The sequence below is a fragment of the Anthonomus grandis genome, chromosome 8, assembly GCF_022605725.1.
Source record: "Anthonomus grandis grandis chromosome 8, icAntGran1.3, whole genome shotgun sequence".
NCBI lineage: Eukaryota > Metazoa > Arthropoda > Insecta > Coleoptera > Curculionidae > Anthonomus > Anthonomus grandis.
The window spans coordinates 3,675,837-3,690,389 of record NC_065553.1 but is presented as its reverse complement, the minus strand read 5'-3'; the positions used below and the strand labels follow the sequence as shown (position 1 = coordinate 3,690,389).

General features: G+C 31.6%; 1 protein-coding gene across 3 annotated transcripts in view; it reads left to right on the top strand.

Moving 5' to 3' along the window:
• LOC126740008 (acetylcholinesterase-like) overlaps nt 1-14,186 on the top strand; it is a 105,050-nt gene extending 90,864 nt beyond the window's left edge. For 2 of the 3 annotated variants that reach the window (XM_050445859.1, XM_050445860.1), the window contains exons 12-13: nt 1,084-1,227; nt 1,281-14,186. In XM_050445859.1, coding sequence (XP_050301816.1) covers nt 1,084-1,211 — 128 coding nt within the window. In that variant the 3' untranslated portion in view covers nt 1,212-1,227; nt 1,281-14,186. The remainder of the gene's footprint in view (nt 1-1,083; nt 1,228-1,280) is intronic. The other variant, XM_050445861.1, reaches the window with a different exon arrangement.
• Nucleotides 14,187-14,553: the final 367 nt, after the last annotated feature.

Sequence of the window (14,553 nt, the reverse complement as noted above, 5' to 3'; positions counted from 1 at the left end):
ATTACTGCTTTTTGTAAATGATCTGAAGCTAAACTATGTGGTCAACCTAATCCAGAGCTGTAAAAAATTTCAATATAATCTGGATAACCTATTTGATTGATTTGTTTGAGAAATGTATGTAACTGAATGCCTCTAAATGTAATATTTTCCGTACTAGACTTGTTGAGTAGAATTCAATTACAAGATTAACCAATACAGTCTCGAGCAAGTCTTCTAAATTACTTGGAAAAATGTATTTGCATGTTCCACTAAGATCTACAAGAGCCAATAACGTGGTAATAACATTATATATCCAATTCACCATGCTAATTATGGCTTGAACAAATTTATCTGTACAACCACCAGACTGCATAATCGACTTCTTTGGTTCTTTCCATACCATACATTCCTGAGGCAGGTACATGATAGCATTCATTGATATTACTATTGTTAATGCTTTTTTAAGTTTAATTTATTTGATAGTAATTTAAAATTTAAGTAATTAATGTTACCGTATTTTTATTTTTAAGTTTACATATTTTGTAATTGGTGCCCTTGATAAATAAAATCTAGTACTTGATTGATAACGTCAATAATTATTGTCATTTGTCAATAATATTGTGATTGAAGTTTGACAATTATCATGACTGTTATAGGTTCAATTCAATTATACTTTATCTATTACGAAAGCATTAAATGCTGCAGTACCTGTATGAACACAATAAATACTACATTTCGATACACTTTTCAGGTTCTAATTTATTTTTGTAAATGAGTTACATATTTGCGATATATTATACATTCTATTAATTTTTTTTTCATGTGTCAATAACATAAGTAATTAAGACTTTTCATTTATGACTACCCTTAACTCAATATAATTGTACTCTTTGCAATACATGAGTTTAAATTCAGTACCTACATGGGAACTCTACTACACGTTCACATTTGCTACGTCAGTCACTTTTGTATTTATTGCAAATTATTAAAAATCAATCAACATTTGTTGTTAAAATAAATGGATTAAAAGCATTATTACATCAGTAAAGCAGATTAATTGACGTCATTACTATTTAAAATTACTTTGATGAACACTTGTTTCAGTTGAGCTTCAACAAAAGCCACAAGGCCAAAACTGTACAAACGGATCAGGCCTTGGCTACTCACGATCCATTTCCGTAGTGACACTCCTACCACTCCTCCTGAGTGTACTTAGTAAAATTGGTGCGTAGGAAATTTAGAAAAGAGGTAAGCCATTAACCTAATGGAGACTTTCCATTGATAAGTGTTACTTATTACAGAACTGATTATTAAATGAAATTCCTAGAAACATTGTAAAGAGAAGAGAAATGAGAAATTTTGGTGTTGCGCTAGCAGTGGATGTTAGGAATCTATCGCTTTTTGCTGTGTAGAGGACCCCAACAAAAAATATCTATGAACGATTCACGTGTTAAGAGGTTGTGATTTTTTTGTGACTGAGGACGTAGGTGCTTTGGGTTCGAAGCCTTGCTGCGATGATTTTTTCTTGAATAGTGCGATCCTATATTTAAGACATATCTATAGATTTTTAAGAGAGTAGTAGATTATAATCGAATACAGCTTTTGTTCACTTATTTTTCATATCTATATAATGTTTTAAAAGGGTATTTAATGGTTTTATAAAGCTATGAAATAACCCTCGTGGTAACTATGCATATCATATAATAATGCCATCGAACTAATTTTAATATTATTGATTTACACTTGATTTTGAAATGGGTACTATTTATTCGGTTATTCTGGGTTGTAAGCCCAAAGTACCTGCCTCCTTAAAATGAACAAATTATTAAAATAGAAACTATAGAATACCGTTTTTATTTGTAATAATATAATTTGGTTGCAATATTTTGGTTAAATTGGACAAACATTTTAATACTCTAGAAAAGTTTCTGGTAGAACGAAATCGAAACAATTATCAACACTTCTTTAACTCTACAGTATTATTATTAATTTCTTGTTACATGTTATACAATATTAGGGTCATCAGCAGACCAACGAAACACAAACATAACGGTAAGTTAAAAACATTCTCAGTCGCTCTACTTTCATTCTGCCGGAATTCTCAATAGAACAATGAATTTGTGTTAATCTGAAATCAACTTTAGCTCTTTCTTCGCATTGTCAAGCTATAAACGTCAATCAAAGCGAAATATGTTTGTGAAAGAGGTAAAGTGAATTTGGAAAACAGAAAAAAGTCGGAAATTGTGAGACGGTGGTAGCAAACGTTGGTGCCACGCATCTCATCTTCAAAATCGTACAAACTTGTTCGGGTGAAATATTCAGCTCTTTTAGCAACTGTCTCAAGTAATACACAGTAACGATTCTCAAGCACAACTTTTTCACTTAAGCGATGTTGTCATTAACCTACACTTTCACGACTTCTTACAGTGGTAAAAATAAATTTCATAATAAACTTACGTGAGAACTTTTAATGAGAAATTCCTGGTAGATATTTCACAGAATCATCTTAGTTCTTATTTCACGTTAGCAAAAATTGCCTAAAATAAGCGAGTTCTACATAACATTTTCGGTGGAGCCTCGTGTAACAAATATTTCTGAAGTTAGTTATATTAATTTCTTGCTGCATGTAACATGTTTCACCCTATTAGAGGCATTATCAGATCCACGAAAGGCAAAATAACAGAAAGTTAAGAACCTTTTAAAGTTCTATCTTTATTCTCTTAAATGTCTAAACGTAATTTTTTAATAAAACAACAAATGTGAATTAATCTGAAATCAAATTTAGCTCTTCCTTAAAATTATTTTTATAGCTTTGATCGACTTGAAATATGTTTCTTAAAAAAGACTTATATTAAGTTTGGGAAACAGAAGACAGTCACAGGGATCCATGCCTGGTGAATACGGTTCTCTTTCAACCAAATTTGTTGAGATTTTGATCATAATGGTAGGCTTCTGAGAGGGTGTACTATAATGGTGCAAGCTTTTCTGGAACAAGCTTTGCTGCGACACATCTCATGTCCAAAATGGGACAAACTTATTCCTGTTAAATATTCACCTCTTGTGGCAGGTCTCTCAAGATATAGTAATGATTTTCAAGCATCAAATTCTTTACTTTAGAGATATTTTCCTTAGTTACATCCAGTATTGAACCTATAATAAAATAAATATCTAATATCAAGAGAAATTCTCGGTAGATATTTAACAAAATCATCCAAATGTTCAGCATAAAACAATGCTGAACTTGCGAATTCAATACTTAAATTTTATACTTTTGCAATCCTGTAACTTTAAGTTTTAGTGAAAAAAACTTTGTTTATTAGTTGGTCTGATAGGGCGAAACATGTAATAAGGAATCGATGTGATATCTAAATTTGTAATTTATATTACTAGAGATTTTTCTTATCGATGGTTAAACTCTAACAAGTCGTATCCCCAGGTTAGCTAATTTTACAGGAGACGCAAAAAATGACATTCCTCGGGAATTTCGTAAAAAATATCGAAATTGTATGAATAGAAATTATCCCTAATCTGTTCGGGTATATTCAGATCATTTTATTATTTTTTGAGCAACTTGGTATTTTACAGGGTGGGATACGATAGATTAGAACGTTCGATTTGTGGGTTACGTCTTTTTGTGTTTTATTTGGAGTGGTTTACAACTTTTTCACTTTTGTAGTTTTCATTATTGTGTGGATTAGGATATAAATCAAACTATAAATAATTATTATTGCAGGTATCTTTTAAGCTTTATTAATGAGCAGTGTATGGCAAGTTGTCGTAAAAACTATGGACATCTAAATTTAACACAGTTTTTAGTTCTTGTAAATGCTTCCATTTGGTGTGTTTGATTGGGAGACGTTCAGGAAACAAGGGTTTAAATGTATGATCTTTGAGTAGTGAAGGAAATTTAGCACGTTGAGGCAAAATTTTGTATTCGTCTTCGTAGTTTATTTTATAGTGAATACTTCCGTCCGGTAAATATTTAAGACACCTTAAATCTGACACAGTTGGGTCGCTTTTGATTTTTTCTGGGCATATAGAGTTAAATCGAATGAGATTCTTATTCTCATATAAAAAAAAAATCATGCGAGAGATACTTTTTGTTAAGTGGGAAAGGGTTTTTTCGAGCTTCTTTTATAATTTGTACATACTGCGATGGCAGGGTAATATCACGACCTTTTAACTTCCTTTCCACAACTGCATGGGTGGAGTCGCACTCCATTTGTGTATGTCCCTTTTCAAGGTACTTTTGCTCTATAGAAATTTCATGTTTGGTTGAAAAGAAGCTCAAAGCATTTGATAATACAGTGTTGCGGTTTTAATAACCACAGCCATCCGAAAATATTATTATGTTCTTTTTTTCGGCCAAACAATGTTCTTCAAGATGGTGTATAATGCAGGAAGTGAATAAAGATGCTTGTAAGTCACCTTCAGACTCATTCCATACATAATTGGTGCACTGATGCGTCGCTAAGTTGTAAATATGTGTACTTGTAATCTGGTCTTGTAATACACTTTGCTGGCCTAAATAACAGGGCATAACTTAACGGACTGTACATCCATGGTAAAGACATAATGCATCCCATTGACAGCTTCTTTTTTATCATTAGTTTATTCCTCCTGAGCAAGGGTCTTCTTTTTCAAAAGATTTTGGTATTCCTCTTCAGTTAGTTGCTTAGATTTGTATTGTAGACAAGTGTCACACTGATCTTTTTTGGTTTGTGTAGTGCTAAATTTTTACTCTCAAAAACTGTGTTAAAAGTCGTAATGGAAACTGTTTTTTTTTTCGTCATCTTTACATTTCTGTTTATAAACTTCATAGACTTCCATTTTTATCATAAAGGGATGTTCAAAATACAGCTTTTTAGAATCCTTGCGGCAATAGTGTGATTCTAATTTTGGTAGAAGGTCAAAGAATGATTTTAGATGATTTACTTGTTCACCAGTTTTCTCAAAAAAATCAGAGCGACTTCGTTTAATACTTTTTCTTCGATTCCCAATATCTTCTCTTTCTACTAAGCCATGATTTTCACTTGTAAGTACCCAGTTCTGTACCATTTTTTCGTTTAAGCCTAGAGTTTCCAAAAACTATAGGTTCCTTGCCTTCTAGAGGGCCCCTGAACATAACATCTCTTTTTTGGCTGATATAAAACCAAATTAATTACGTACACCTTTTTCTGTTCCCAGGTTATTTCCCAGAGTAACTTTTAAATATTTCTTTACGTTTTGCAGAAGTAAACTTTTCGCAGTTTCTTTTTGAGGACTTTTTACAGAAAGCCTCATTTCCACAGCCATCTTTTATTTTTCGCGATGTTCTTAAAATGTTTTGATGTACAGTCCCATTGTTACGGAAGTACCCCAACCCCAAGTATTCTTTTCCCAACATTCCTTGTTTTTTGCTTTTATTCTTTTCCCATTCCTCAGGTGCTGCTACTTTTCGTCAATTTTTTTTTGTCACTTTCTTGTTACTTCAATTACTGGCTTGGCTGTATCCACTGGCTCAGCTACAGATGGCGCACTGTCAGATTGGCAATAATATTTTGTGTTATTTTGCGTACATAATTACTGTCTTTGCATTGAAAAATATTTAAAAATTATACCTGTATAATAATTTTCAGAACCAATCATTGTGACTTCGCTATTGTTGTTAGGGCAACTACCATAAATGGTATTTTCCGCCATTGTCTCATTTAGTTCGGCAAATAATAGTTCACTTTGGGAAACATCTGAAAAATATAGGTAATTTAATTTAAAATGTAGACGCTCACTTTTTATACGTTCATAAAGTAAGTAATAATATCAATTTAAATGGTATTAAAATTTCATGCGGGTAGAAAATTTTACAAATTAAAGACGTACCTGAATCATTCTGGCTGCCCATCGTCGCCATTGCATCTTCCAGGCAATCAAGACCGGGATCCAGACTCACCAGTCCATCGTCTACAACTACTTCGCATTCGTATTCTACGTTGTTTTGTAGGTTTTGCAGGAATACTGCTTCTAACATCTTTCTACCTCGACTACCCATCTAATAAGAAGTTGACTATAGTTTACCTTATAATTTTGATTGATAATTACCCAAATTATCAATCAATGGTCCTAAATTAAATTACGTTACTTCTTAAATTAAGTTATTTTGGCTGTATAAACCCAACATAAAAAGAAAAAAAGAAAATTACCCTAGTTCAAAATAGTCGGATAATCAAGTTTTACGTTTTAGACGAATAATTCTAATATGTCGTATAAACAAAGCTGCAAACATTACCTTTATTTCATAAGTTTTTATTATTTTATTAAGATAACTAATTATTTTTAAACATAAATTGCACAGTTTTGAGGCAAAAAACTTACATTTTAAGAGTTGTTTAACCAAAAAATCACAGAAACATTACTACACGACGTTCATGCACCGGCTCTCCCACGAGGATATTGCAGGATACGACAAGTTTCTTTTACCTATTCAACCAATGATGATGATACGACAATATTTAAAATTTGAATTCCTCAATTCCTATTGGTTAGTGGTTTACGAGCTTTCAGAATTAGGTGGAAAACGTTGTATTGGTTTAAACCCGCGTAAAACACCAAAACCTGAAAAAGTGTGGTTTTCGACCTGTTAGAATTTAGCTATCGTTATATTGATGACGTTATTACTTATACAAATGCTGTCTCTGTTTAAATTGTCACCCTGTATATCAAAATATTTTAAAGTTTTAAGATAAAGAAAAGTATATCATTTTTTTCTTACCATACTGTACTTTCTTTACTTATAAGTCAGGGAGCCAAGTAGCGATTTCACGTCATATGAAGTAATATAACTGTCGTCGTCAGACTTTTGATTTAGTGGACTGTATTAAGTTTTTGAGATAGATTGAGAATTAATATGGTTCTTCGTTTTTTTTTCAATAAATGTTCGAACGAACATTAGTGATGCATAATGGCTTACCTTGCTTCGTTGAAGTCGGGCTTGGTAGCGCTACCAGTTCATCGTTCCTTTCATATCAGGGACCCACACCTTAGGTAAAGTTTAATTTAAGTCGGTTAATAATTACTGCATGAAAATCACCGGCGGTCTTTAGCGGCCTTTACACCGAAAGTTTTAACTGCACGATTTTCGAAATGCACGATCAATCGCACGCGTAAGTGTTTTTGTGTAAAGGGAAATAAATCCGAGATTCTCTCTGAACAAGCACGCGCGATTTTCTACAAGTCTTTACACATAAGGTTTTAACTGAGCGAAATAAAAAGATCATGTTTTTATTTAATATACATATTTGTTCCAGTTGAACTGTTTCTTTTTGGAGCGCGTTATGTCGGACGGTCGTTGCTGGAGCAAAGAAGTTGTTACAGATTTTATTAATATTTACCGAGAATATCCATGCCTTTGGCAAATAAAAAGCAAGGAATACAGTAACCGAAATCTTAAAAATGTCGCCTATGATAAACTCGTTAAATTCTGTAAAGAAGCTGGGTTTCCGGAGGCCAACAAAGATTCTAAGGGGATCGTTTAAAAAAGAGTTGAAAAAAGTGAAGGATAGCAAAAGGTCTGGAATGTCGCAAGATAATTTATATACACCAGTGCTATGGTATTTTGACCTCCTTCAATTCACCATGGATGAAGAGATTCCGGCTAATAGTGTATCGAATATTGACGAGGAAACTACCGAAGATCTGATAGAATCTGAATATGGTAAAGGATCTAATATGAACGCATTTACTACGTCACAGCCTAATAATAATCAATAGAAAAACGATGTAAGTATTATTTATTTCCAAACAAACTATATATTTTATTCTTTTTGGGGAGAAGAAAATGAAGGCAATTTCGTTAGAAACTTGCCCAAACCCGTTATTAAAAAAACAATAAATAAAAGAACAATTGAGGAGACCCAGCATGAATTTATGAAAGTCTGCACAACGGCATTGACGACCCAAAAAAATATGAGTGAATTTGACGCCATAGGTTGTAATATTGCCAAAAAAATACAAAGAATGCAACCCGATTAAGCACTATATGCAAAGTCCATAATAAATTCTGCAGTATTAAAAGGATTAGTAAATCAATTATCTGAAAATACCAAAACTCTTGCAACTTATGAAGTTTTTCATCTGCGAGCTCATCAACGTCTCAAAATCAGTACGTATCAACCCCTACACCATCCCCTGGTGGGGTAACATTTCCGTCATATTCAAATAGTAGTAAAGTAGAAATAGAATACAGTTTGCAAAATAATGTGAAACATTATTATGAGAATATACAATTATGGTAACTTGTCATTCTTGTATTTTTTGTTTGCTTATAGTAATAAACGTTACATTATTACCCTCATATGTTCTTTCAATGATACGAGGCATAGCCTTATGATAGCCTATGATAGCCTTACAGGTTTGTGGTATTAAAATGCTTAAAGTTGGTGCAGATATCCCTGTGGAAAATTTTAAGTCCTCATAGGAACGCCCAGTGGCCAAAAAACTCAACGTAGCAACTAGTTTTTCTTCGGCACCAATGGCTTTCCTCATGATTGTGTCTTTTTTCAATATTCTCACTTTTACCAAATTCAGCAAATAGTCAAAACAAGTATTGTCCATTCTTAGGTAATTTTTATAATCTTCAGGATAGTTTTCTCGCAAATGTTGAATTAATGGAATATCATTATACCGGGACCTGTAATATTATTTAAATGAAGAAATGACGTAATAGTTACAAACGTTACATATAAAAAAAGTAATTAAACATAAGTCTTAACGGTAATCCTTAACCCAAACACTACGCTTTCGCTTATTCGATTTTTGGGCATCATTCTTATTCCAGCTGCCACTATAGCAATACGTTTATTTTCCTCAGATACCGACATATTTGAATATACAAATTAAATAATATAAAGAAAACCTCTCCTAAACCTTTTTAAAAAATACAAATTCCACGTCTCCTTCCACGCGCCACGTAATCGCGCGCGATTTATCCTTTACACGTAAGGATTTACGCTCGCTATTCATTCCAAACAGTTTTAACCAAACGCAAGAGTTTCTTGGTAAATTAGAGTTTTTTTGAGCCACAGTTTTGATCGCAGTTTTGACCGTCCAAATTTGCATGCGAGCAATCGCGCGTTCCGCAGGCGCGTGGTTAAAACGTTACGTGTAAAGGCCGCTAATATGTATAAGGCTGTTAGCGGTTAACTGTTTTACAAAACCTACTTGCAAGTGTGTGTAGGTACTACTGCGCGTACTTCCTTCCAATTTTTGGCAATGCATTTGTCCCGCATTGCGCAGGTCAGTAAGGTTACAAGCCCGCAAAACAATGTGCCTATTTTCACGGAAAATACATTTTAAATAAAATGGTTAATTATTAAAGAACCATCCTATGATTTCCGAATTTAAACATTCCGAAAAAAAAAAAATAAAAATATTCAATATTAATTAATCTTGGATTGATATCCAACAATAACGTAATCTACTATCTGATGTCATATTTGAGTGATATCTATATCCAGTGCAAGTTTTTATATTAAATGGTTAAAATGTAAATTTGGTGGTGGACATCTAACAAATCAAAGTTTTACGAAATGACGAATTTTTACTTCCTTGATAATTTTTGAATTTCCCACCATTCGCACATATCCATCATGACCATGAAGGTTTATATGAGGACCTGTGCTTTAAAATAATGGTTGATGCGCAGTAATTCGGATTTTTCTTCTTTTGTGTGGCGAATTTAGGATTGTTATAAGCTTTACATATTCCAAATAAATTAAGTAAACTAAGTTAGTACCTTGTACTTGAATTAATCCAGCGCAAACAAATAAAACCGACTCAAATTTGACCAAAATTCAGTATGAAAATGTCGTGTAATTCGTATTATAACAAACATTTATAGTTAGTTATATTTCAACTCGAATCCGACTAAAATGGTGAACGAAATAAATGACACAAAAGTGTGATTTAAATAAAAATCTCACAAACTAACAAATCCTATGCACTAAAATTGTATAAGAAATTTAACTAATTTATGTGATAATTAATGAATAAAATGAGACAAAAAATTATATTATAGGCTTGGATCAGCAACTAATTATGAAAATGCAAACAATTGTGAAATACAGGGTGTTTTAAATAGAATTTCAGAAGTGTTTTATACAGAGGGTATCCCACGAAAATAAATTTTACCTCGTTACGACGTTGCCACATATCCTAAAAATTTTTAAGCTATATTTTCCCAGAAAACACGTACGTACGTGATTGTAACAACCTGTATATAAAAAAATTAATGTAAATATCCAATCCAATGAGTTGAGTTGCCTAACATCAAAAATATTGCAACCAGATTACATTAGAACACAACAAATAGTTAAAAAATAACTTAAACAATATTGACGGTAGGGTTTGTAAAACATTGCATGAGGTAGCCATAGATAAGTTGTATACATTTGTATTGTATTTAAAAAAAAACAGAGTGTGCCAAAAACAAAGATGGAAAGTTACCTCAGGCGGAAGTTTTCCAAATTCTATTGAAGGAAACCCTCTTCTCCTTTCTACAATCCCTTGCTAAAGTATCTCTTTGCTGCCTTATGATATATCGTAAATTTTACAAATATAGAGACAAATAACTATTTCATACTGTCTGACTCTATCCTAGTAATTAGTAATTAGTAACTCTAGTGCCTCTGTATTCATGTAGTATTAGCGACCGAAGAACTAAAGAATACTTGAGAGACAATTTCCACACCAAAAACGTTTTAACAACAATGCGTCCATGTATCCAACAAGAATTGCTTATATTCTTCGGTCGTCATTTTTTACCTTTTTTGGTTTATTTAACTATATATACTTAAACGTACATATCCACTAATGGTGCGAATCTTTAACACTTTTTAACAAAAATAAAATAAAGGAAAATACAAACGTAGATCTCTTACCCAGTTCACTTTCTATTTGTACATAAATACCCAATATACTGTTTATATAGCGGAAATAAAAAGCTAAATTCTGCGGGTTTTATAACGCTTCAATTAAAAACAAATGTAATAATTTTATTGGCATAAGAAACAGCTTTAATTGTACAAAGTGTAAAAGTATAAAGCGTTTTCTCTCAGCTATATTCAGTCAAAACTTGTATACCCACAACATATCGAAAGTGGATGTTTTATTAAAACGTTTTCGTTTGCTTCCTTCCTAGTTATAATGTATTTCATTCTAATAAATTATGGCTTAGGTATATTTGAACACATTTTTATATAAAGTTCAGAAGTTGAGTTGGGTTGGGTTAGACTATTTATTCACTAAAAGTTGGCATTTTTTAATATTTGAATATGATACCCAGACCACCTTAAACTAACTTTGTATCTAAGAGAAAAGAATAAAAAGCTGTCGAAATCACTTAGGTGCCACAATTCAAATATATCATTAGAGCTCTAAAAAAAGTTATACAAACACCACATATCTTAAAAATTACCTTTCAAAAGACCAAAAAAGGTTAAGAGAAGACAAACTTGTCGTCTCTGTGATGGCTTCTGAACCTTTCGGGTAATTTGCCAAAAAGATTTTTGAAGATTTGACTGCAGTTACTGAAGAAATTTTACCGAGAGTATATTGAACTACCTTGTTGCTATTATGACCAAATTATTACCAGTTATGTGATTTTTTAAATTTGCCAAAAAAAAATTACAAAATTCAATATTCAACCTCTAATAATAAAGTGACGTTAAAAAGCTGAGCCTATTCGCAACACCAGAATTAATCACATAATCATTTGGCAGTACCGCGGGGCATCATGGGACGCCTTCCTAAAAACTCAAAGTTCACTGTTAAGAAAAGCCCAACGCTTCAATCCGCGTCACACTGTTGACTCACTTTTTTAAAAATGGCAGTTCTAATTTAAAAAGGGCGCAATTTGGAAAAAAATCACTATATCATCTTAAACACTCATCAAAAGAACCAGAAGAAGAAGACGAAAAGTTAATTGCAAAAATTGATTAAAACTTGCTATTAAATTAGGATGTGGCTCTTGGTAGCAGACAGTTAAACCAGTTTATAATTTCAGGAGTGCTTTGACTTTGGTTCCTCAATAAATTAAACTAAAGCTGAGATAAGAGAGCAACTGCCTAAAATTTAAAAAAATATAATGTATTATATTTTTTTTGGGTGATTTTGTGGGTAAATTGCTCAAGTGCTAAAGAAAGTGATAAAGTTGTAATCTTTAACACTTTTTAATTTACCAATTTCCGACCTTAATTTGAAAATCATGACGATTTCTTACCAACCAATTAATATCTCTTTCAGTCCATATTCAAATATACCGTAGCCGGACATCGACCAGTAGATTTATTGTAAATTTTGTAATGAGGTAGTTTTTCATATGCACTATTTAGATTATAAGTCGCAAGTCGGTTTGCTGATTATTTGTACTTTTTAGTGTAGATAAAAGATGTTTAATGCGCGATTTTTGGTTTTTCGGACTTTGTACTGGAAATCCCAGTTTTCAAAGTCAAAAACTAAAAAAAATACTTATTTAAAACTGCATTATAACTATATCGACATATTAGATTTGAATCCTAAATAGGTAATATAAGAGTTTTATAGAAAATACAAAAACTATTGAAATTTATGTGTTGGTTCGATTGCACTTCTATTTATTTTTTAACGAGCTTTAATTGTTGTTTCCTTCTGAAAATGTGTTCTTGTATGGCATATCATTAACTGATATCTATATTAGATGTTAGATAAATATATTGTGTATAAAAATGTGCTTAATACAGTTTTCTATTGAGGCAATTTTTTTATAAGATCTTCCATTAAACGTTTGAAGATTATAAGGGAACTATATAATTTTTCAGTCAATACAGCCTAAACGTAGAACAGCGAACTCTTTGTCCACTATATACTGCTATAAATAGTTCATAAAAACACATAAGACATGCTTATATGTTCTTATATTTACCTTGACCTGTGTTATAGGCAAATCTATTAGTTATTGTGATAAAATATTATAAGAAAAGTGAAAAATTTATTATAAAAAATATTTATCATATAAGTAGGAATATATGTTGTGGGATTTTTTTTATTTGTTTTTATTCATATTACAGTTTTTTGTCAGAAAGAATTACTTATAATTTTACCAGGGTGCACACAAGAAATTCCCTTAAACTTCCTAGATTTTATGACATGTACCAACATTATTAAGGCCAATTAAGCCAGCTTACTTCAAGACATACTTAATTTAGGTAACAATTAAAAAAATGTTATGCCTACACGAATAAGTTAGTTCATTAGTCGTGATACTATCACACGTGGCAACTTTGCTAGAGTTCCCAGATTAACGTCAATAAATCAGGTTAGACCGTACTTGTCTTGTAAATGGAATATTCCGAATGTATGTGCCACGTATTTACATTTTTTTTCATTTTCTCTTGAAATACATAAAACATTCTTGGAATATGCGTAAAAGGAATACAATAAGTAAAAAAGGACGTAAGTTTTTATAAATGATGATTGGTTATTGACACCAACCAAGAGAGAATTATAAGTAATTCCTTCCCAAAATGGTAAAACTTACCCAAACTCACATAATATAGAAAAGGGCCTATTTAAACAACCATTCAGTTATTTTTTTTATTTTTCATAATTATGTAAATCAAGACAAATACTTTGGTAATAATTATGTTAAAGTGAGATCTAGGTGGATCAGCCAAAAAGTGAGAAAAAATATGTTCATTCAATATTTTCAGTCAGCCTGTATATTTTAAATTATTAGTCTACATTAAAATGAATCCTCATTTTCTGACGACCCTATATAAAACGTCTATACTTGATGTCACACTTTAATAAAATTAAATTATTTTAATTATGACTAGTATACTACATGTAAAAAACAATATATTTATATCTGAAAAACAAACATATTATAAAAGAGTTCATCTACGCTTCTAGCACGAACAGTACGGGCGCAGATGAAATGTTTTACGTTACATACAGGCTGATTATAACTACCTATATCGTTTTCTTTAATCGTTGATTGAAAAGGGAACTCGCCTCTTCAATCAACGCTTTAATCCTGTATTTTTTAACGGACCCGTCAGCTCAAATGTACGGTAATATACATATATCTATTATTGTTGTAGGCCTATGGCTGTATATTATATTATTACTATTATTATTATTATTATTAATATTGTTTATTACTTGATTTCAATAAATGAATTGCTTGTACAATGGTTATGTGCTTTTGTTTCTCTATTTTTCTCTTCCTTATCTAATGATGACGGCTCAAAAGCATCATCCTGAATGCAGCGTTAATCAGGTGAATCATGATCTTTTATTGTATTTAATTTTATTTATTTTCATTAATTTTGATTTTATTTCCGATACAGTGGGAGAAAATCTTAAAAAAACAAATCAATAATTTTTGAGTGTTTTGAGTTAGTTATAGGTACATATATAGATTTTGAATTATTATTTAAAAAAAAACAATTTATAATTTAACATTCAGTGGGAGGTTTCAAACAATGTGTTTTATTTTTCAAAATGGCGTCCCGTCGCCAGAGACCAAAAAGTAGTATTTAGGTTGCTAATGATGTGTGC